The sequence below is a fragment of the Leptinotarsa decemlineata genome, unplaced genomic scaffold (assembly GCF_025532065.1).
Source record: "Leptinotarsa decemlineata unplaced genomic scaffold, Ldec_3_MD MMD2_P_RNA_scaffold_1, whole genome shotgun sequence".
Lineage (NCBI taxonomy): Eukaryota > Metazoa > Arthropoda > Insecta > Coleoptera > Chrysomelidae > Leptinotarsa > Leptinotarsa decemlineata.
Genome location: NW_027412523.1, coordinates 4967564 through 4987852, shown reverse-complemented (window position 1 = coordinate 4987852; position 20289 = coordinate 4967564). Strand labels below are relative to the sequence as shown.

Below are 20289 nucleotides of genomic sequence, written 5' to 3'. Positions count from 1 at the left end.
GGCCCGATATCAGAATAATATCCATGGCCGCCACCATTGGGGGAGACCGCCGCCAGCACTCCTGATCCTTGGCACTCCAGATCCGTGGCACCAAGCTAACAGCCTGCCTTTTACCCTTCTCTTTCATCCCTCACCACACTTTCCGCCCACTCATTGACAAACCTTATCCATTCACTATTCTTTCAATTCTCTCTCAATTCTTTCCATTCACGCCATCCAGTCCTATCTCCATCCATGCATCGTTCTATCACGTGTTCCACCGTTTCAGGATCACCGTAGCCGCAAAACATGGTAGTTCCGGGCCCAGGCTTTTGGGGGTTTTAGTTCCCCTCACCCTACTTATTTCTGCCACTGACCAGAAAGGAGTCCGGCGACCCCGTCCGTGAGGCCACATTGGCTTTCCGGACAGGGCCTCTAGTCCCCTGGCCGTTCCCCTATCCGCCAGTTGGGGACGCGCCCGGTAGGTAGCCCAACCCACTGACCAATTTGTGGATTTTCTTCAAGGTCCAGCAACTTTTTTTCAGCACAAACTTATATAAAAGACATTCTAGAATACCAATAGAAGACCAGTGTCACTGAAGAAGCCACCGTGTAGCGAAATACGCCTTGAATGGAATTTATTGTGAAGATTCTATGAATGTTAATCATCTTTGACATAATTTTTTTATTATATGCATAATCACACCTTTATAAGACATATTTTTTCTTCTCATTTCTGAATTTATTTCTCTGCAGAAAATCTATGCGGAGAACAGAAAAAGAGCCCAAAATGCTCACTCTCAACTGGATTCCCTTGGCCAGAAAGTCGAGTGGCCTCTCTACAACCAACCCAGTGATGCGTCCGCCTATCAGGACAACAAAAGGAAGCACGTGTCTTTCAAAAGAAGGCTGTTGGAGTACTTTAAGCAGAAGCACAAGGAAAACGAGACAAGGAACAAATTTCTGACTGAGACTTACAGCAAAATGATGCAAGATTGGTTGAGGAAAGTCGACAAAATAGAATGTAGCACGAAGCGAAAAGCAAAGGACGTAAAAAATAGGGAATTTTTCGAGAAAGTTTTTCCAGAACTGAGGAAGCAGAGAGAGGACAAAGAAAGGTAAAAAATACTTGTACCGTGTTTTATGAAACGGGACAGAAACACAACTAATTGTTTTTTAATCGAATATTACGAAGTAGGTTTCACTATGATTTGAATGAACTTTATATTCATTATTTTCAATTATAATGAATAATTGCAAATTAGTGTCCGTATTCATCGTCTTAAGTTGACGTCACAAGTCTGCTTGGCACGCATTTTCGAAACGGCCATTTTTGACGTCAAATGACCGCTCCTTGAGCTTCATATAGCCGTTTTTGATGCCAAATTGGCCACTTCTGACGTTAAATTGGCCGCTTCTGACGTCAAATTTACCGCTTCTGTCGTCAAATGGTTTCTTCTGACGTTAAATGTCCGCTTTGGTGCCGCAAGGTGGTTGCTTTTAACAGCAGAGCGCCATGTGGCCGCTTTTGACGGTAGAGCGCCACGTGGCCAATTTTGAAGTCAAATGATCGTATTTGGAGTCAAATGACCGTTTTTGAAGTCAAATGGCCGCTTTTGGCGTTAAATGGTCGTTTTTGATGTCAATTTGCTGATTTAGACGTTAAATGACCGCTTCTGACGTTAAATGATCGCTTTTGACGTTCAATGGCCGCTTTGACGTATGATAGTAGATGCCGCAAGATGGTTGCTTTTAACAGCAGAGCGCCATGTGGCCGCTTTTGACGGCAGAGCGCCGGGTGACCACTTTTGGAGTCAAATGACCGCTTTTGGAGTCAAATGACCGCTTTTGGAGTCAAATGACCGTTTTTGAGGTCAAATGGCCGCTTTTGGCGTCAAATGGTCGCTTTTGGCGTCAAATGGTCGTTTTTTTAAGTCAAATAGCCGCTTTTGACGTTAAATGACCGGTTCTGACGTTAAATGGCCGCTTTGACGTATGATAGCAGGTACGTCAGGTGGTTGCTTTTGACAGCATAGCGTCTGGTGGCCGCTTTTGATGACAGAGCGCCGGGTGGTCACTTTTGAAGTCAAATGACCGCTTTTGGAGTCAAATGACCGTTTTTGAAGTCAAATGACCGCTTTTGGCGTCAAATGGTCGTTTTTAAAGTCAAATAGCCGCTTTTGACGTTAAATGGCCGCTTCTGACGTTAAATGATCGCTTCTGACGTTGAATGACCGCTTTGACGTATGATAGCAGGTGCCGCCAGGTGGTTGCTTTTGACAGAAGAGCGCCAGGTGGCTGCTTTTGACGGCAGAGCGCCGGGTGACCACTTTTGAAGTCAAATGGCCGCTTTCGGCGTCAAATGGTCGTTTTTGACGTTAAATGGCCGCTTCTGACGTTAAATGATCGCTTCTGACGTTAAATGGCCGCTTTGACGTATGATAGCAGGTGCCGCCAGGTGGTTGCTTTTGACAGAAGAGCGCCAGGTGGCCGCTTTTGACGGCAGAACGCCGGGTGACCACTTTTGAAGTCAAATGGCCGCTTTTGGAGTCAAATGACCGCTTTTGGCGTCAAATGGTCGTTTTTAAAGTCAAATAGCCGCTTTTGACGTTAAATGGCCGCTTCTGACGTAGAATGATCGCTTCTGACGTTGAATGACCGCTTTGACGTATGATAGCAGGTGCCGCCAGGTGGTTGCTTTTGACAGAAGAGCGCCAGGTGGCTGCTTTTGACGGCAGAGCGCCAGGTGACCACTTTTGAAGTCAAATGGCCGCTTTCGGCGTCAAATGGTCGTTTTTGACGTTAAATGGCCGCTTCTGACGTTAAATGATCGCTTCTGACGTTAAATGGCCGCTTTGACGTATGATAGCAGGTGCCGCCAGGTGGTTGCTTTTGACAGAAGAGCGCCAGGTGGCCGCTTTTGACGGCAGAACGCCGGGTGACCACTTTTGAAGTCAAATGGCCGCTTTTGGAGTCAAATGACCGTTTTTGAAGTCAAATGGCCGCTTTTGAAGTCAAATGGCCGCTTTTGACGTTGAATGGCGCTTCTGACGTTAAATGATCACTTCTGACGTTAAATGGCCGCTTTGACGTATGATAGCAGGTGCCGCCAGGTGGTTGCTTTTGACAGAAGAGCGCCAGGTGGCCGCTTTTGACGGCAGAACGCCGGGTGACCACTTTTGAAGTCAAATGGCCGCTTTTGGAGTCAAATGACCGTTTTTGAAGTCAAATGGCCGCTTTTGAAGTCAAATGGCCGCTTTTGAAGTCAAATGGCCGCTTTTGACGTTGAATGGCGCTTCTGACGTTAAATGATCACTTCTGACGTTAAATGGCCGCTTTGACGTATGATAGCAGGTGCCGCCAGGTGGTTGCTTTTGACAGAAGAGCGCCAGGTGGCCGCTTTTGACGGCAGAACGCCGGGTGACCACTTTTGAAGTCAAATGGCCGCTTTTGGAGTCAAATGACCGTTTTTGAAGTCAAATGGCCGCTTTTGAAGTCAAATGGCCGCTTTTGACGTTGAATGGCGCTTCTGACGTTAAATGATCACTTCTGACGTTAAATGGCCGCTTTGACGTATGATAGCAGGTGCCGCCAGGTGGTTGCTTTTGACAGAAGAGCGCCAGGTGGCCGCTTTTGACGGCAGAACGCCGGGTGACCACTTTTGAAGTCAAATGGCCGCTTATGGAGTCAAATGACCATTTTTGGAGTCAAATGACTGTTTTTGGTGTCAAATGTCCGTTTTTGGCGTCAAATGGCCGTTAATTTTACTCAGTGTTGGACAAACCATTTTATTCATCATTACAGCATCATTCGTATCTTCCTAACAAAAACTTATATACAGTGAACTTTACTTCTAATCTCTTCAAGCTTTCTGATTGGTGGACATCAAATGTCTGTTTAGTGCGCATCTTCAAAATGGCCATTTTTTTCTATTATAATTATCTTCATTGAAACAACAGATTTTCACAAGTATAATAATATTTCGATCATTTACAGGTTCAACAGAGTGGGGTCTCGAGTGAAGTCAGAAGCTGATATGGAAGAAATTATGGATAATCTTCAGGAGCAAGCTCTGGAAGATAAGAAAATGCGTAGCTATGCAGTCATACCTCCGATTCTTTTCGATAAGAAGGCGAAGCGGATCAAATACGACGACAACAACGGTTTCGTCGAAGATATGGACGTCGTCTATAAGAGCAGACGGTTTTTAAATGTGTGGACTGCCAGTGAAAAAGAAATATTCAAGGAGAAATATCTTCAGCATCCGAAGAACTTCGGTTGTATAGCGTCATATTTAGATAGAAAATCGGTGTCCGACTGTGTACATTACTACTATTTGAGTAAAAAAAACTGAAAATTATAAACAATTATTTAGGAAGGCTAGGCAGCGAACGAGGAGCTCGAGGAATAACACGCAGAAGGTTAGCAATAGCGGGAATGCTTCCGTTGTGGACATCTTGACTTCAGGTAAACATTTATTGATTATTTTCTGATTGCGAAATGGAGAGACAAAAATACTCTTTGTTAATTTTTCCAGTGAAAAACGTTAATCGTACTGTCAAGCACGAGGGTTGCTATGGAAATGTAGACTTTTATCTTTGAACAAATTTTTTTATTTTAGAATGACGCGCTGTTGTCTATGTGATGATATTTTTGTGTAACAGCAAAATAAATTCTCGGATGAATAATTTGAAACTTATTATATCTAAAAAAGATAATAAATATTTTTTTCAAAAAACGGGTTGTTCAAAAACGACCGTTTTTGACACCAAATGCCCGCTTTTCACGTCGAATGGTCGCTCTTGACGTAAAATGACGCTTTTAACATCATATGGCCGTTTTTGACGGCAAATTGTTGCTTTTGACGTAAAATGACCGCTTTTGACGGCAAATAGTCGCTTTTAATAATAATAATAGCGTTTATTGCCTAACAGTTTTGACGTCAAATGGTCGCTGTTGACATCAAATGGCTGTTTTTGACGGCAAATAGTCGCTTTTGACGTCAAATGGTCGCTGTTGACATCAAATGGCTGTTTTTGACGGCAAATAGTCGCTTTTGACGTCAAATAGTCACTTTTGATGTCAAATAGTCGCATTTGACGTAAAACGACCGCTTTTGACATCAAATGGCCGTTTTTGACGGCAAATTGTCGCCTTTGACGGCAAATTGGTCGCTTTTGACGTAAAATGACCACTTTTGACGTAAAAGACCGCTTCTGACGTAAAATGACCTAAAATGGCTGTTTTTGGTGAAAACTGGTCGCTTTTGACGTCAAATAGTCGCTTTTGACGTCAAATGGTCGCTTTTGACGTAAAATGACCGGTTTTGCAGTCAAATGGCTGTTTTTGACATAAAAGACCGCTTTTGACGATTTTATAGCAAATTTTAGGAGGTGTGTTTTGAAAATTATGAGTGGCAATTAAATGTCAATAACAAAAAAATATATAAGCTTATTCATTTCATCAAATTGTTTATAATCCTCCTAGTGCTACAATATAAATTTTGAAATAATTGACAAACATTTCGTTGACGAACAGTTTGAGTTTATCTCAATGATTGGATACTATTACAGCTTCGAAATAATAATGAATTCTACTCTTGGCCATTTGTGGTTCAGTCAGGCGAAGTTACAGGAATCCTTTCTGGTAATGTTACCTACAGCTTTTCACTTTAGTTCCCTCTGTTATCTAGAGGCGGAACCTCTGGTGATTATTGATTTTTCATACATGAGTTTGTGGATGAAATAATCCGAATTTCAATATAGAAAACTGCTTCTCTTTCGAAATGATTCAAGTTTGAAAATTGAGTTGTGCAGAGGACCTACCAATTTAGAGAACCGTCTAAAATTCAGAATTTGTACTATATACGAGGTCTATTCAAATAATGAGGTGACTTCTGATATTTATTGATTCAATTTCTGTTTTTTCCCTTCAAAGTAGTCCCCCTTCAGATATAATACACTTGGGTCAGCTTTTTTTCCAATCCTCGAAGCAGTTTTTGGTATGTCTGTGAGCTCCCTCAGCGATTCGGTTTTTATCTCGTGAATCGTCGCAAAACGCCGTTCTTTTATCAGCCTCTTCAATTCTGGGAAAAGGAAAACGTCGCAGAAGGATAAATCTGGTGAATACGGTGGCTGAAGCTTCGCAGGGTTCAATCTGGAGACTTGCTTCTGTTTCTACTAAAATGTCTCACGGCCTAGATTAAACTTATACATTGTTTCGTTCCACTTTCAGGCGTAACAACTCGACTTCAAAGAGAACAACAGGCTAAAACGGGAAATCAACAGTCTCGAGATCCGAATCAGCCGTTGGAACATCCGACGTCGACGACACCGCCAGCAACATCCGCACCCACTCCCAGCACCGCAGTGTCTGTCGACAGCCCTCCGTCGACCGTTACGACGACTACCACCACCACGTCCACGTCAAGCCCGGCGACGACAACCTCCGTACTCCCGTCTACGCCGCCACCGTCGGCCGTTTCAACGTCCGATAAAACCGTGGTCGGTGGTTCGATGACGCCGTCAGTTTCTGGAGTGACTACTACTCCGACAACCGCGATATCGAACTGTATATCTTCTTCTAGTACATCTGTGATTACGACTAGTAGTAGTGGCGCGATTGTGACGGCGTCCACGGCGACGACGACGCCGTCCGTCGTCGTTTCGGCGTCCGTGACCGTGACGACGATGAACGATAAAGAATCGGCTCCGATGGAGGTGGACACAGTTACGGAAGACGTGAAACCGAAGACTTTTTTGGGGTTTGGTTCGATGGACGAGTACATGGCGAAGAGCAGTTACTTTGAAGAGGTCGGCGGTTGCGGAACCGGCAGCGGTAAAGACGGCGCGGCTGTAATTTTGGACGGGCAGAAGCAGAAGAGCGTTGTGGTGGACGGAACTACGAGCCTGAAGATGGAGGTCGAATCAGCCCAGGAAATCATCAGGTTAGTTGAAAAATTTGATAGTCGTAAAGTATTGGATGGAATAATGTAGTTTTTTTACCAACGGGATGGAGTAATTTTTAAGAAATTGATGTGGCTTGACGCCGGGGCCTCAATCTGCCAACTCCCCAGGTCTCGTCACGGGTTCTCTCTGAGGTCTCAATCTGTCTATTCTTTATATTGAACAGAGGTATCGAAGGGAGTAGGTAGGTAGGTAGGTAGGTCTAAAGTGAGTGGGTCTATTCGACCCTCCACCGCAACCCATAAGGGTTTATTGTGGCTCACACTTATTCACACTCGGCCAAATAAACCCAGCTTCTTAACGAAGCCGATTTGTTTGTATGGTGAGTGGTCTCTCAGGTCAAATGGTGTACATGCAAAGTATATGCTCTGTGACCTGTAAGAAGGTCTGATAGACATCGTAGTTCATCCCTACTGTAGTCCAACCACTGTTTGGAATCAAGCTTCAAATGGTGAATAAATGCCTTGGAGTGAGCCAGATTCTGCCAGAATCTTCCAGGATTGTTGCCATCCAGGTGTTAAGTGTTTGTTTGCAAAGGAGAGGGTGCTTGCAGCACCCTCCTTTGCAAGAGAGTCAGCGGCGGCTTCATTACCTTTTAGGCCAGTATGGCCAGGAATCCAGACCAGAGACAATCTGGATCTCCATGGCCGCTGGCGGTGAGGTACTGATGGCACTACTGATAGCCAGCAAAGCTGCAAAGCCTGCAAAGCTTTTGGTCACCAGGCAGTTGCACCATACGTGATCAGTGGTCTGACAATCATCACATAAATCCAATGGATTTGTTTTGGACCTGAACCCAAAGTTTTACCACAAATCCTTCGACATGTCCATAGAGATAGTCTGGCTTTGTGCAAAACTGTTTTCAAGTGAGCTTTCCAGGTTCCAAATGGAATGACCACACCATTGAGGGAAAGTGGCGTCAGATCGTCCAATTTCCTTCTCTTGTTGAAGGGGATTATCACAGTTTTGCTGGGGTTGACAGACATCTGCTCCCTCAGGCACCAACTGTGAACACCGTCCAACGCGCTTTGGAGGATATTACAAGCTACCCTTCCCGACGTGGACCTTGCCAGGATGACAAGGTCATCTGCGTAAGCTTGCAGATCAACTTTTCTTCTGTCGAGGGCATCAAGCAGACTATCCACCAGGAGCGACCACAGAAGGGGATATAGTATCCCACCTTGAGGGCAGCTCCTGGCGACCCTGAACCTAATACTATATATGTACCACCCAGTTGTTTGGCAGCAAGGGTGGTATATATACCGAAAGTGGGCGGGAGAGACCCACACCCCAAATCGGTACGACCAATCAGCCTTACTTCCTTCCTGCTGAAGGGACTTGAGAGGATACTGGTCGGACATATCAGGAGGGTAGCATTATATGCATCCTCACTGAATAACCACCAGTATGCTTATCAAATCGGCAAATCGACAGACTCAGCGTCGAAGGGAGTTCGGTGGTATTTATATCGGCGGGTGCTTCTAAAGTGGAAATGTGGGGTGGGGCTTCGGGAGATTGTTATCACCGGACGTGTTGGTTGGGGATGAGCATCGGGGGGGAAATTCCAGGTAGTTGCAAGTCTCTGACCGTCATACAGTTACTTGCGACGAATCTTCCAACTAGAAGACGTTGTTCATTATTCTGACCACGGGAATATGTTTATTATTCTGACTATATTCCGGAGAGGTGCATATGACATGCTCAAGTTCAGGTGAAAAACACCTTACCCCTTGAGAACCTACGACTTAGTAGGTACTACTGAATCAACCGCAGATTAAGCTTATGACTAATTGTAATTAATTTTGTTTGTTCGGGATATTCAAAAAAAAATAGCAATAGTTTACACTCGTCGAGGAAATGAATAGATTATACGCATCTTCAGAGCTGATCCTTTTTTGGTTTTTTCGTGTTTATTCAACAAAAAAATCAAATTTTCTCATATTATGTTTTGGTATGGAGTAGCCGAAGGATTTTGTTATTTTCGGTTAATCTTTCTAATTTTTCTTCAGGGATTTCAAATCAATTTATATTATATTAGACAATGGAAGTCCGAACTGATGAAATATAACCATTTCGAAGTTATAACAATCTCGTTCTCCCGTTCCAATCTATAAATCCAATTCACTCAATACCGATGAAAATTCATATTACTCTCAACGTTATATAGAAATAATGCGTCTGCGCGGTACTTTTAAAACATTCCCAAGTTAATCAAAGTTATCAATTCACAAAATTGATATGCCGGTTTGTTCAATAATTGCGCAGCCATCAGTAATACCGACTCCCTAGAGAATTCAAAAACACTCGTCCAGATTGTAATGAAAATTAATGTTTGTCAAAATTATACCGATTCGCCGATTGAATTGCAGAATCAGAAATATCGAGAGGGGAATTTAATATCTCTTAGATTTAAGTTTGTACACACAGCGGCGTCGCTTTGGGAGCGTAGAGAAAAACTATGTTTTTTCCTAATAATTGAACAGTTATTTCCGAAGAACATCTGAAATTTTACCCGAACAAACTTCAAATGCAGGAGAATGGCACCGAGAAAACGGCACTACAGTGCCGAGCGATCAATGATGACGTAATTAACTACTCACTCGACTACACGTGACGTGGTACATGTAGCAAAATTGGTGTCGAACTACTATATGCAGCTGAACTATGTATGTTGAGGTACTTGAGTACTCATTCACACGTGACACACGAAACAAAATGAGACTGAGGTTTGTATTATCTAGAAACTACTGAACTCTCCGAACTTTGTATGGTGGGGTGATTGAATACTGGATGATTTGATAATAGATGATTCCGGCAAGGAAATCTCATGATCTTATTATTACACATTAAAATTTCGATTATATCCCTCTTGAAACTGTGACGCCCCTGAGAGTATTTGCTAACTCTGTGATGCGATTCAGTCGAACATCGTGATGGCGGCCATATTTAAATTGAATTTTCTTGAAACGTTTACAGAGAGAGTCTATTCCCGATTGAAGAATGAATTATTCGAAAAATACGCCTTTTTGAATTCGATTTTTTTATTTTGTGTGACTTTCATAGTCTAACTGATAGCAATTGATATTACTGATACAGTAATGCATTGTTTCAAATTTGCGCCGATATTAAAAAAATAATTAGTAAGAGTAATTTGTTTTTTGTTTTTTCACTATTTTATTTTTTATTTTTGTTTCAGTGATCAAAGCATGACATCCAGTGCAGCATTAGGTGAGAACAAAAAGAAAAAAGAGAGAAGAAAAGAAAAAGACGCCCCTCTAGAAAGTAGTGACGAAGACGCTAACAATGTACAGGGTAAGAAAATTTGAGAAAATACTTGTTTTTTGATATTGCATTACTTCATTGACATCACTTTGTTTTATTGTTAAAATAATCGCTGATCGGGTGGCTACTTTTTTTCCTTGCAATGTTTGGGAATTAAATCGAAAAAATCGCGGCATATTTTGTGATTGATATTTTTCAGTTATTAGTAAAGAAATTGATATTTGCTCGGAGCATTACGGTTTTTTGAACGGGCCGGCAAAAATATTCTCTTCATTTATATTTGGATTCTTGTAGAAGGCAGTTCCTGTTGGAAATTGAGATTTTTTTTTTGAAAATTTTTTGAAATTGATATCATATTTTTTCTCGCAAAGATCAATCAACGAGTAAGTAATTCGACACTTACCCCGTCAGTGACCTATTTTATTCTTATATCTATTTGTGTCATCGAAAATTATTCCAATGAAATTTGGTAGTTTATAGTTTAAATTACAGATGAGATGCCTGAACCATACTACTCTTAAGTAAAATGATAGTGATCTCTAACTGAAGAAACTAGGCAAATCCGCCACCATACGATGAAATTTGGTAGTTTATAGTTTAAATTACATATGAAATACCTTAAACCATACCCTCAAGTAAAATAATAGTGATCTCTAACTGAAGCAACTAGGGAAATGTGGCACCATACGATGAAATTTGGTGGTTTATAGTTTAAATTACAGATGAAATACCTAAAACCATACTACTCTTGAGTAAAATGATAGTGATCTCTAACTGAAGCGACTAGGGAAATCTGGCACCATACGATGAACTTTGGTAGTTTATAGTTTAAATTACAGATGAAATCCTTCTCTTATGTTGAATGATAGTGATCTCTAACTGAAGCATCTGAGCAAATCACTTCACGGTTTCCGAATGAATTCGAAATCAGTGTAAACAGTAAATTGTTTTCATAATTTTTATATTATCTTCTATCATAGGTATTACTAAATACAATTCACCAACATTTATAATTTTTATATGAATTATCGGACAACTTGTGGAAATAGTATGGAACAAGATATAAATCCTTGCTCTCATTAACAAACATTTGAATTATAAACTTCTTTCATGGGGATTTTGAAATTTACTCACTAACACTCTGTACGGTAAAATATTTCTATGAATTGTTCTTTATTCTGATACTGAGTGTTACCAGAAAAGTCATAATTATTTGAAAATTAATTTTATTTTTTTGTAATCTTTGATTCACTTGAATAGTTTATTGTGTGTTCATCAGTTACTCGTAAGTTGATATTTTTGCGAATAAAATCCCAGTGTGTGAGTTGAATTCATGTTTGAAATAGAATTTAAGTGGAATGTATTTATTTTGTCTTTAAAAAATTAATACTCTTGTACATTGTAATACAGTTGGAGATTTACTTAACTTTCATTTTCATTAATACAATTTTTTATAAAATAAATTTATTTGCTACCTCACAAAACTTTCACATTTCTGATATGTCAATTCGTTAATTCGGAATATAATTGATTAGTACATTAAATTTAAAATCGAATTTCATAACGGAAATTATTTATCGGAATTTACGGCCTCCACGTCAATAGCGCTACAACTGCTGTCCGTATTCTCCGCATTCTCCGGCACCATTTCGTTATTCTTATTATCATTATCCGCCATTTCTTCGGCGTGACACAATTTCCTGTGCTTGTGCACGAAGTAGTAGCTGGGAAATTTGCTTCCGCACGTTTTGCACGGGTAGTACTGCACATTCATATCGAGCAGCTTCACTTCTCTCTTGGCCTCCTTCGGCACTCCTTTGGCCTCCAAGTTGACAGGATTCAGGTGCCGGCGAGCGTGTTTCTGGTAGCAGTATTTCGACTTGAACGTGTGGTTGCAATACAGGCACGTGAACAGTTCGCTGTTTTGATTTTCGTTCTCGTCGACGAGCTGATCGCGAATATTCTCGTTCATGACTTTGTTGAGCACGGCGTTCCTGTTGATCTCCTCTCGCTGGCAATTGTCCGAAGCGGGCGGTGGTACGCCGTAGTTTTTGTTGATGACCCTGTGGAATTTGACGGGACCGTCGCAGCAGGCTATGTCGATTATGACTTTCTCGTTGCCGTGGTTTGTCCGTTTTCGATGTTTCTGTTTTTCCCCGGTCGACGTTTTCTTCTGCGCGGCGATTTGTTTTTCATCGGTCTCCATCGCTTCGGCTTTGGACGTGGAGGCTTGTTGGGGGGCCGCTACGACTTTGAAGGGGGTGTCTTCTGATTTCCGTAAGAGGCTGAATGTCGGCGGGAATATTTCTTGAGAAGGCAGGGGCGCTTTTTTACTCGGTATGGGTTTTATTATGTTGGTGCTGCGAATTTCTGGAGCTTGGGTGTGAATCAGGAAGGACCTGCATATTTCGAGCGCTCTGGGCATGTGGAGGATGTGCGTCGCCAGGAGGATGTTGTAGATGTTTGACAGGTTCAGGTCGAGGTAACCGGTGTACATAAAGGTCAGGAGAGAAGAGAATTCGTCCACGTTGACGTTCGGTACTGATATGGCCGTCGAACCTGAGAAAGAGATATGCTGGTTAGGTTAGAGATATGCTGATGAGTGATAAATCCCCTCATAAGGGGATTTATCACTCATCAGGGGCTATATTCCCTAGTCGGGGGGCCAACATCCCCTCATCGGGGTGGGGGGCTATATCACCTCATCAGGGGCGTATATCCCCTCATCAGGGGCGTATATCCCTCATCACAGGCCTATTTCCCCTCGTCAGGGGCCTATATTCCCTCGTCAGGGGCCCACATTCCCTCATCAGGGGCCCATATTCCCTCATCAGGAGCCCATATTCCCTCATCAGGGGCCATATTCCCTCATCAGGGGCCCATATCCCCTCATTTGGGGCCTTATTTTAAAATTTTACTACTATCACTAGGAGTGAGCATGATGTAATTTTTTTCTCAGAATTATGTGTACTTTGTTTTCAAGAATGGTGAAACAGTAAGTTTAGTTCCGCGTTAATAATAGCTAGTATTGAAATAAACAATATTTGGTATCAAATATTGTTTATTGTTATTTAAAAATCAAAAAATGATTTTTAAATAACAAAATCAAAATTACACTAATAAAATTAATATTTTGTAACCTCGAATATGAAAATAGAATAGTTTATTGCAAACACACGAAGTCTTGTAACGGTGTTTTTCCAAAAATCAAGTTTTTAAATTGTTTTTCATTTGTGGAATCATCCAATAAAAATTCATTTTCAGAATACCGTTTCTTTGAATTTAGTTCTTATGATGTTTCTTGTAGATTGGTGAAGGTTCATAAATTTGACTCAAAATTCACAGAATGAAATTCATACAGTATGTCGTGTATTATAATGAAAATTTGAATAAAATAGATTTTTCTGAGAAGTTTTGATTTCCTACAGTTCCTGGTTCGTGTGACAGTTACGATGTATGTGGTTTGCTTCTAAAAATCATTCAACCTATATACATCCGAGTATTATTATCTCTATAGTTTGAAAGAGTTTAAAAACGTCGGATTCCGGGTAGACCTGTTGGTTCTTTTTATTGATACCCTAAACACATATTACTTCTCTATAGTATCATCTGAGACATACCAATAGAGTTTGTAAGCCTTTTTAATATCACCGATATCAGTTCAATCCTTGTCATTCAGTTTCAAATTGTTCTGTATATCTCTGAAAACTATTTACCTGTATGATTTCCCAAGGCTGCTTTGAAGAATCCACTGTGAGCGGCCAAAACGGCCTTGTGGGCGGAAAACTGCGTGAGTCCGGGTCCCACTTGGAGAGCGACGTCTGGTACCGCCGGCATTTGGGGCGGTACGCTCAGATTCATAGGCGTAGGTGTCGCTAGGGTGGGCGGCAAGGGGGGCAAGCCCCCGCAGGGGCCTAGCGATAGCCAGGCTCGGTAGAGGGAGTACATTGCAGGGCTGTCCTGAAATTATGACTGATTAAATTTTTTTTTTTTTTTTTTTTTTAGTTTGAATTGTATCAGTTCGAACGATAATTGCCACTCAACTTGATTTATTTTCCCAAGTTCATAGTAGCAAAAAAACAATTCAAAACTGTGACAGAACTATGTAGGAACAGAGCAACGAAAAAAAAGAATCTGAACTGAAAATGAAAAAAGAGGTATCATTGAATATACTTTGAAAGTCTAAAATAGGATTATCAATTCTTACACATATGTGTACCATATATATACATATACGAGTGCATACTATTTCTCAAGAAATATTCACACGATCACCACCGAAACTCCGAAATGTTTTCAGAGGTGAAAAACACCTTACCTGTTGCCTCTCATGTGACTTACGACTTTGTAGGTACGTATGGAAGATACCCGACGGAAAAACAACAACAGACCCAGCTAACGCCGAGCAGAAACCTGAAGTAAAACCATCAGGCACCTGTGCACCGTCTTCCATTTGGAAGATTCGTCACAAGTAACTTTCTATATATGAAAAGCCGGAATATGGTCGGGACGACCACCGATATACCGGTTTCGGAGTACTTGCTTCTCGTCAGTACCGGGGGAGGGGGTCATTTCATACGGATTTAACCATCGGAGTATCCCGAACAACCAAAATCAATTCCAACTAGTTGCAGTTGATTCAGTAGTACATACAAAGTCGTAGGTTTACATGAGAGGCAAGGGGTGACGTGGTTTTCACCTGAATTTGGGCATGTCATATGCACCTCTCCGGAATATGTTTATTATTCTGAACCTTCGTATGGTGTTTTTATTCTGAGCATATTCCGTCGAGATGCATATGCCATGCCCAAGTTCAGGTGAAAAACACCTTACCCCTTGCCTCTCGTGAACCTACGTAGGTTCAGAATAATAAATATTTCAGAGGTACATATGACATGCCTAAGTTCAGGTGAAAAACACCTTACCCCTTGCTTCTATGTGAACCTACGTAGTTTCAGAATAATAAACATTCCAGAGAGGTGCATATGACATGCCTAAGTGCAGGTGAAAAACACCTTACCCCCTTGTCTCTCATGTGAACGTACGTATGTTCAGAATAATAATTTCGGAGAGGTACATATGACATGCCTGAGTTCAGGTGAAAAACACCTTACCCCTTCTATGTGAACCTACGTAGTTTCAGAATAATACATTCCAGAGAGGTGCATATGACATGCTTAAGTGCAGGTGAAAAACACCTTACCCCCTTGTCTCTCATGTGAACCTACGTATGTTCAGAATAATAATTTCGGAGAGGTACATATGACATGCCTGAGTTCAGGTGAAAAACACTTTACCTCATTGACTCTCATGTGTTTTTTATCTGAACTTGGGCATGTCATATGCATCTCTCAAAAATATGTCTACTATATATATTTAAATAATTAAAAACTGATATTTTCGCTTCAGTTGAAATGAAGTAAAACCTCGTTTCAAACTACACTATTTGCTATATTTGTTATATAAAGCAGGGGTGATTATTCAGCTGTAAAACAGAACTTACTTCATGCTCTATTTCGTTATAAATGAAAAAAAAATTGAAGATACAATTTCAAATAGTTTTTATGGAAAACTGCGTCTAGTTTTAGAACGAATAAATATTTTTTGAACATACAATGAGGATATTTTTTCTGGTATTTCCATAATATATTATGAAGCACACTTTGGCCTGTGTGATGTCATATAATTAACGATGAATGAAACTTATGATGACTGTGATAATTACCAAGTTGCGACAGTTAATTATTTGTAGCAGCATCTTTACAACTGGAGAAAAAATTTTAAGAAGGAAAAAACGACGGAAAATTTCAATTAAGGAAAACTTTTTGTGTTGAATTTCTCTCAAAATAGATAATAGTTAAATTCCCTGTATAATTTATGCAATATTCATGAGGTCATTGTGATTTTTTAGGTTACTTTTCGATGAATTCCAAACAGTACTTTTATTCAGACAATTTGATACATACCTAACTTCACTTTCAACAATATATTTATGGATTTTCAATGTATTTTCTTTTATTTTAAAGAAAATTAATCTGTATATGAAGATTATTGACGGATTTAATTCACGTCCATGTTTTTTTTGAAAACCCCGACACAACCAAAAGGTAACGTTCGACTGACAGATATCCTCATAACATGTCAGAACTTTATAGCCATAATTCAAACACATTCCACCCCATCTGGAAGCGGCGCGTCGCAGGTGGCGGTAGTGGGGGGAAGCGCCGAACGGAGCATCTCTCCATTCTACAATGTTCACGTTCTGGCCATTTAAATTCTTTGCTTTCCGCGCATTTCAGATATAATCGAGCAATTGTAAGGGTTAAATTGGTAATTATAATTGGGGGCGCTTCGTTGAAGAGGGGCGGGCGGGAGCGGATCGGGAGGTGGTGCTATACCTATTCGAGATGGTAGGAAGTAATGTTGTTTCATGATTGTATGTAAAGTAGTATCCTCAAGAAGTTACTGTCCGCCTAATACTCCGAACACAACCTTTTGACGAAGGTCAACTTCCAAGACAAGCACTCTCCCCAATCACCAGAACTGCGATACTTTTCTCGACGCGCGTTTGAACAACCGAGTTGGCGTCATCAGGAGGTGTAGAAAATTAACTCCCAACCATGAAATGTGTCTCTATTCATGTCTTACAGGTTATACACACAATTTGCAGAAATTTCTCTTCAACAAAGAGATAAAAAGGTGAAAGATGAGTTGTTTGGAATGGGATCTTTGTCACTATTCGTAGTTCTCACACATTTCCAGACTTGCGTGTTCTTTCAAACGAGTTTCAATGACTCGCTGAGTTTGACCGATATAATTTTTGACACAATCCTCACAACCCACTTTATATATCCCCGACTTTTCATTTTACAACATTTTGTCTCAGGATTACTGTTCACCTCCATAGCTAACGAATGTTATATTAGATACATCAAACATTAAATACCTATTTGGACTATGTCAATAATCTGTTTTCCCCAAAGTTTGAGACTAGAATTATAAAATCAAGATGTCATCCATTTCATTGACCTCCATAATGATTTTGTATTCATGAATTTTGATGTCAACTTTGTTTCGTAGCAGATGGGTTAATAAATGATAGAGATAACAACAATACAGGGTGTAACTAAATAATTTAAGGAGGTGATTCCTTACCGAAAGGATCGTTCATATAAAGAAATTTCATTGGAGCATCCCTTGTTAAGATACAGCCCCTTAAAGGGGGTACATAAAATTTGTATAACAATTTTTTTCACAAGCACTGAAAAAGTTACAATATTGAAATTAACCTGACGTTTTGTACTACCAAAAAGACACTTAGCCAGTAATTTATTTGGTTTACTCCATGGTTGTAAGGGGTGGAAAACGCAACCCCTAAAATTTATTTCCAATGTAACTTTTTGTCTTATTTGTTTACCATTTAAAAGTTTATTTCTAATAACCTGTTTCATTCTAAACAAAAAATGTCTCTTGGGTTTTTTGCCCAAAATAAACCAGTTCGCAGCAAAACATAATTTTAGGAACAACTACAGATATACATCGTTATAAATGCGAACTGGATTTATTGTTATTCTGTAGTTAGTACCTGCATTAAATGATTAAGTTAGTTATTATTTAACAAATTTATAATTAACGTTAAAATTGGGATAAAAATTTTTTGACTGCGGATTATTGTTTATTGATGTTTCCAAACATTACATGAATTTTTTCATTCCTTAATATTTATATTTAATATGTTCAAATAGTTTTTTTTATTTTTATGTTAGAGTGACGAAGGATGCGGGGAAGCCAGACTACCCGCTTTTGACTCTATTTTCAGGGCTCTGTAAAAATTATAAATAATTAAGATACAGTTTCGGGAGTCGGGACTTTTTTTACGCAAATTCATTGATCTTTTCAAATCTTTTTTCAAATTTCCAAAATTTTGAAAATTTTCCGAGATATTAAGAAGAAACTGAAGCCCCATTTTTTTCCACTTAATTGTTTATAACTTTTGTAATTTTTATCGGCGCGTTTTCGGACCTGTCCTTAAACTTTCTAGGCAAAAATACGAATCGAATGACACCTTGGTAGTAATTTTTGGACAGGGCTGAAAAATATTACAAAAAAAAGTACATGTGAACCAGACTAAACTCGAGGAAACAAGTTCTAGACAGCAGCGCCTTCACGGAATTTTTTAGAAATAGGTTCGAACGCTTGGCTTGCCATTCTGAATTTTTATTGCTGTTATCTAAGTAACTAATTCAAATACAAAAATAAAATCATTTAGAAAAAACAATCAAAGACTTGTGACAATTATTGAACTGATCAAAATCGGGATCATTTTTCCTCAACGGTAAATATAGGCTTAGTAGTACTGTACTATGTTATTAAGGAATTGCAAGCGCCCCAATTATTAACAGAGCGATATATAAATAATGGAGAGAACAATTCAAGGGGCATACATTGTTCCCTTCATTCTCGTCCTAGTGGAATCCTCTCGAGGATCTCTTTTCAAACACGATGGGGCTTGTTAAGGAGATAGTGGTGACGTATAATGAAAAGATTTTCCGCACGAATTTCGACATTTAAAATGAATTTCCTCTGGGAATTTTTGTCGATGATTGTTTCAGAGAATGCCCGGTTCGATTGCGTAGTAGCGATACCTTGAAGTTCTTCTCAGATGAAAGTAATGAAGGGAAATGATACAGTTCTACTAGTTTTGATGATCGTCTAAATTGATTGATTGTGAGTGAACTTTCGACAATGGATATTGGGAGTTGCATTTTCAAAAATTTCTACGTTCATGTCTTGGGTAGAAAAATAAATATTAGTTGAAAAAAAAGAGTATGTGTGTGTACTTAAGTAAGAAGTTATATTTCTTTGGCGTAACAAAATAAAAATCATCATTATCCTTAGCGTTATCCTATGTTGGTAGAAAACACTACACTAATAATAGAAAAAAAAGGTATTTAATACATTTAAAGTTTCATTATAACGCATTATTTAATCCACCGCGTATATACTTTACTTTCTGAAACACAGTGATACCACTGGGTCTATTAGGAAAATTAACAGTATCGGGCATTCTAATCAAGCTCATAAATGAATCAATATTTGAGGGAATTTTTCCTGAAGTCTGGAAAACTGTTAAGGTTATACCAGTACATAAAAAAGGTTCCCAAGTAGATATTGACAACTATCGCCAAATTTCATAATTAAGTGTGCCATCAAAACTATTAGAAAAAATAATTGCAAATAGAATTGTTTTATTTCTTGAAGAATACAAAATCTTATCTGATCAGCAACATGGCTTTAGAAAAGCTAGATCAGTTGAATTGAATTTACAATAACTGCATCACATATTCAAGATATTATGCTTAGTGTACCACAAGGTTCAATATTAGGACCGCTGCTGTTTTCAGTCTATATAATTGATCTCCCGAAATATATCAAACATGGTTACACTGTAATTTTTGCAGATGACACTACCATATCAGTGTCTGGTAACACAATAGATGAGTTAGAATTCAAAATAAACTTTGTCATTGAAGCTGTGGTGTGACAGAAACCAACTGAAACTGAATGCAAATAAAATAATTCACTTCGGTGACATTGAATCTTAATAACGTCCAACTATCTGATACAGCCAAACTTCTAGGTATGTAATTAGATGAAACTTTGTCTTGGGAGCCTCACATTGATCATGTGTATAAAAAATTGAATCATGCAATATTTGCAATATGCCAGCTCAAAAAGTTGCTAGACTTAGATGGTATCTAGACATTCTATTATTCTTTGGCCTATTCTCACATGGCTTCAAAATATACTAATGTGGGATACTTCTGCTGGCGCAAGACGTGTATTTATTCTACAAAAAAGAATCATGAGAATCATATTTGACATTACACCGAGATATAGCTGTAGAGCTTTATTTTCAAAATATAAAATATTAACTTTACCCTGTATCTATATTTATGTCTAATATTATAATGATCTGAAAGATGAATAAATACAACAACAACAATTACTTTATAAAATGCCCGCTACATGGCTAAGAAGTAATGAAGGTGAAAAGTTTGAT

General features: G+C 39.5%; 2 protein-coding genes across 2 annotated transcripts in view; one reads left to right on the top strand and one right to left on the bottom strand.

Annotated features, from left to right (window-relative positions):
• Window positions 1-20289, top strand: part of Smr (nuclear receptor corepressor smrter) — a 147937-nt gene that overhangs the window by 110565 nt on the left and 17083 nt on the right. The window contains 5 exon segments of the mRNA XM_074181526.1: window positions 736-1097; window positions 3976-4321; window positions 4323-4446; window positions 6214-6925; window positions 10141-10256. Coding sequence (XP_074037627.1) covers window positions 736-1097; window positions 3976-4321; window positions 4323-4446; window positions 6214-6925; window positions 10141-10256 — 1660 coding nt within the window.
• On the bottom strand, window positions 11662-16496 carry LOC111510922 (uncharacterized). Its single transcript, XM_074181768.1, has 3 exons — window positions 16193-16496; window positions 13943-14186; window positions 11662-12785 (listed from the first exon to the last, which is right to left on the bottom strand). Exons 2-3 carry the CDS (start codon window positions 14172-14174, stop codon window positions 11797-11799), a joined length of 1221 nt encoding a protein of 406 aa, XP_074037869.1. The 5' UTR covers window positions 14175-14186; window positions 16193-16496; the 3' UTR covers window positions 11662-11796.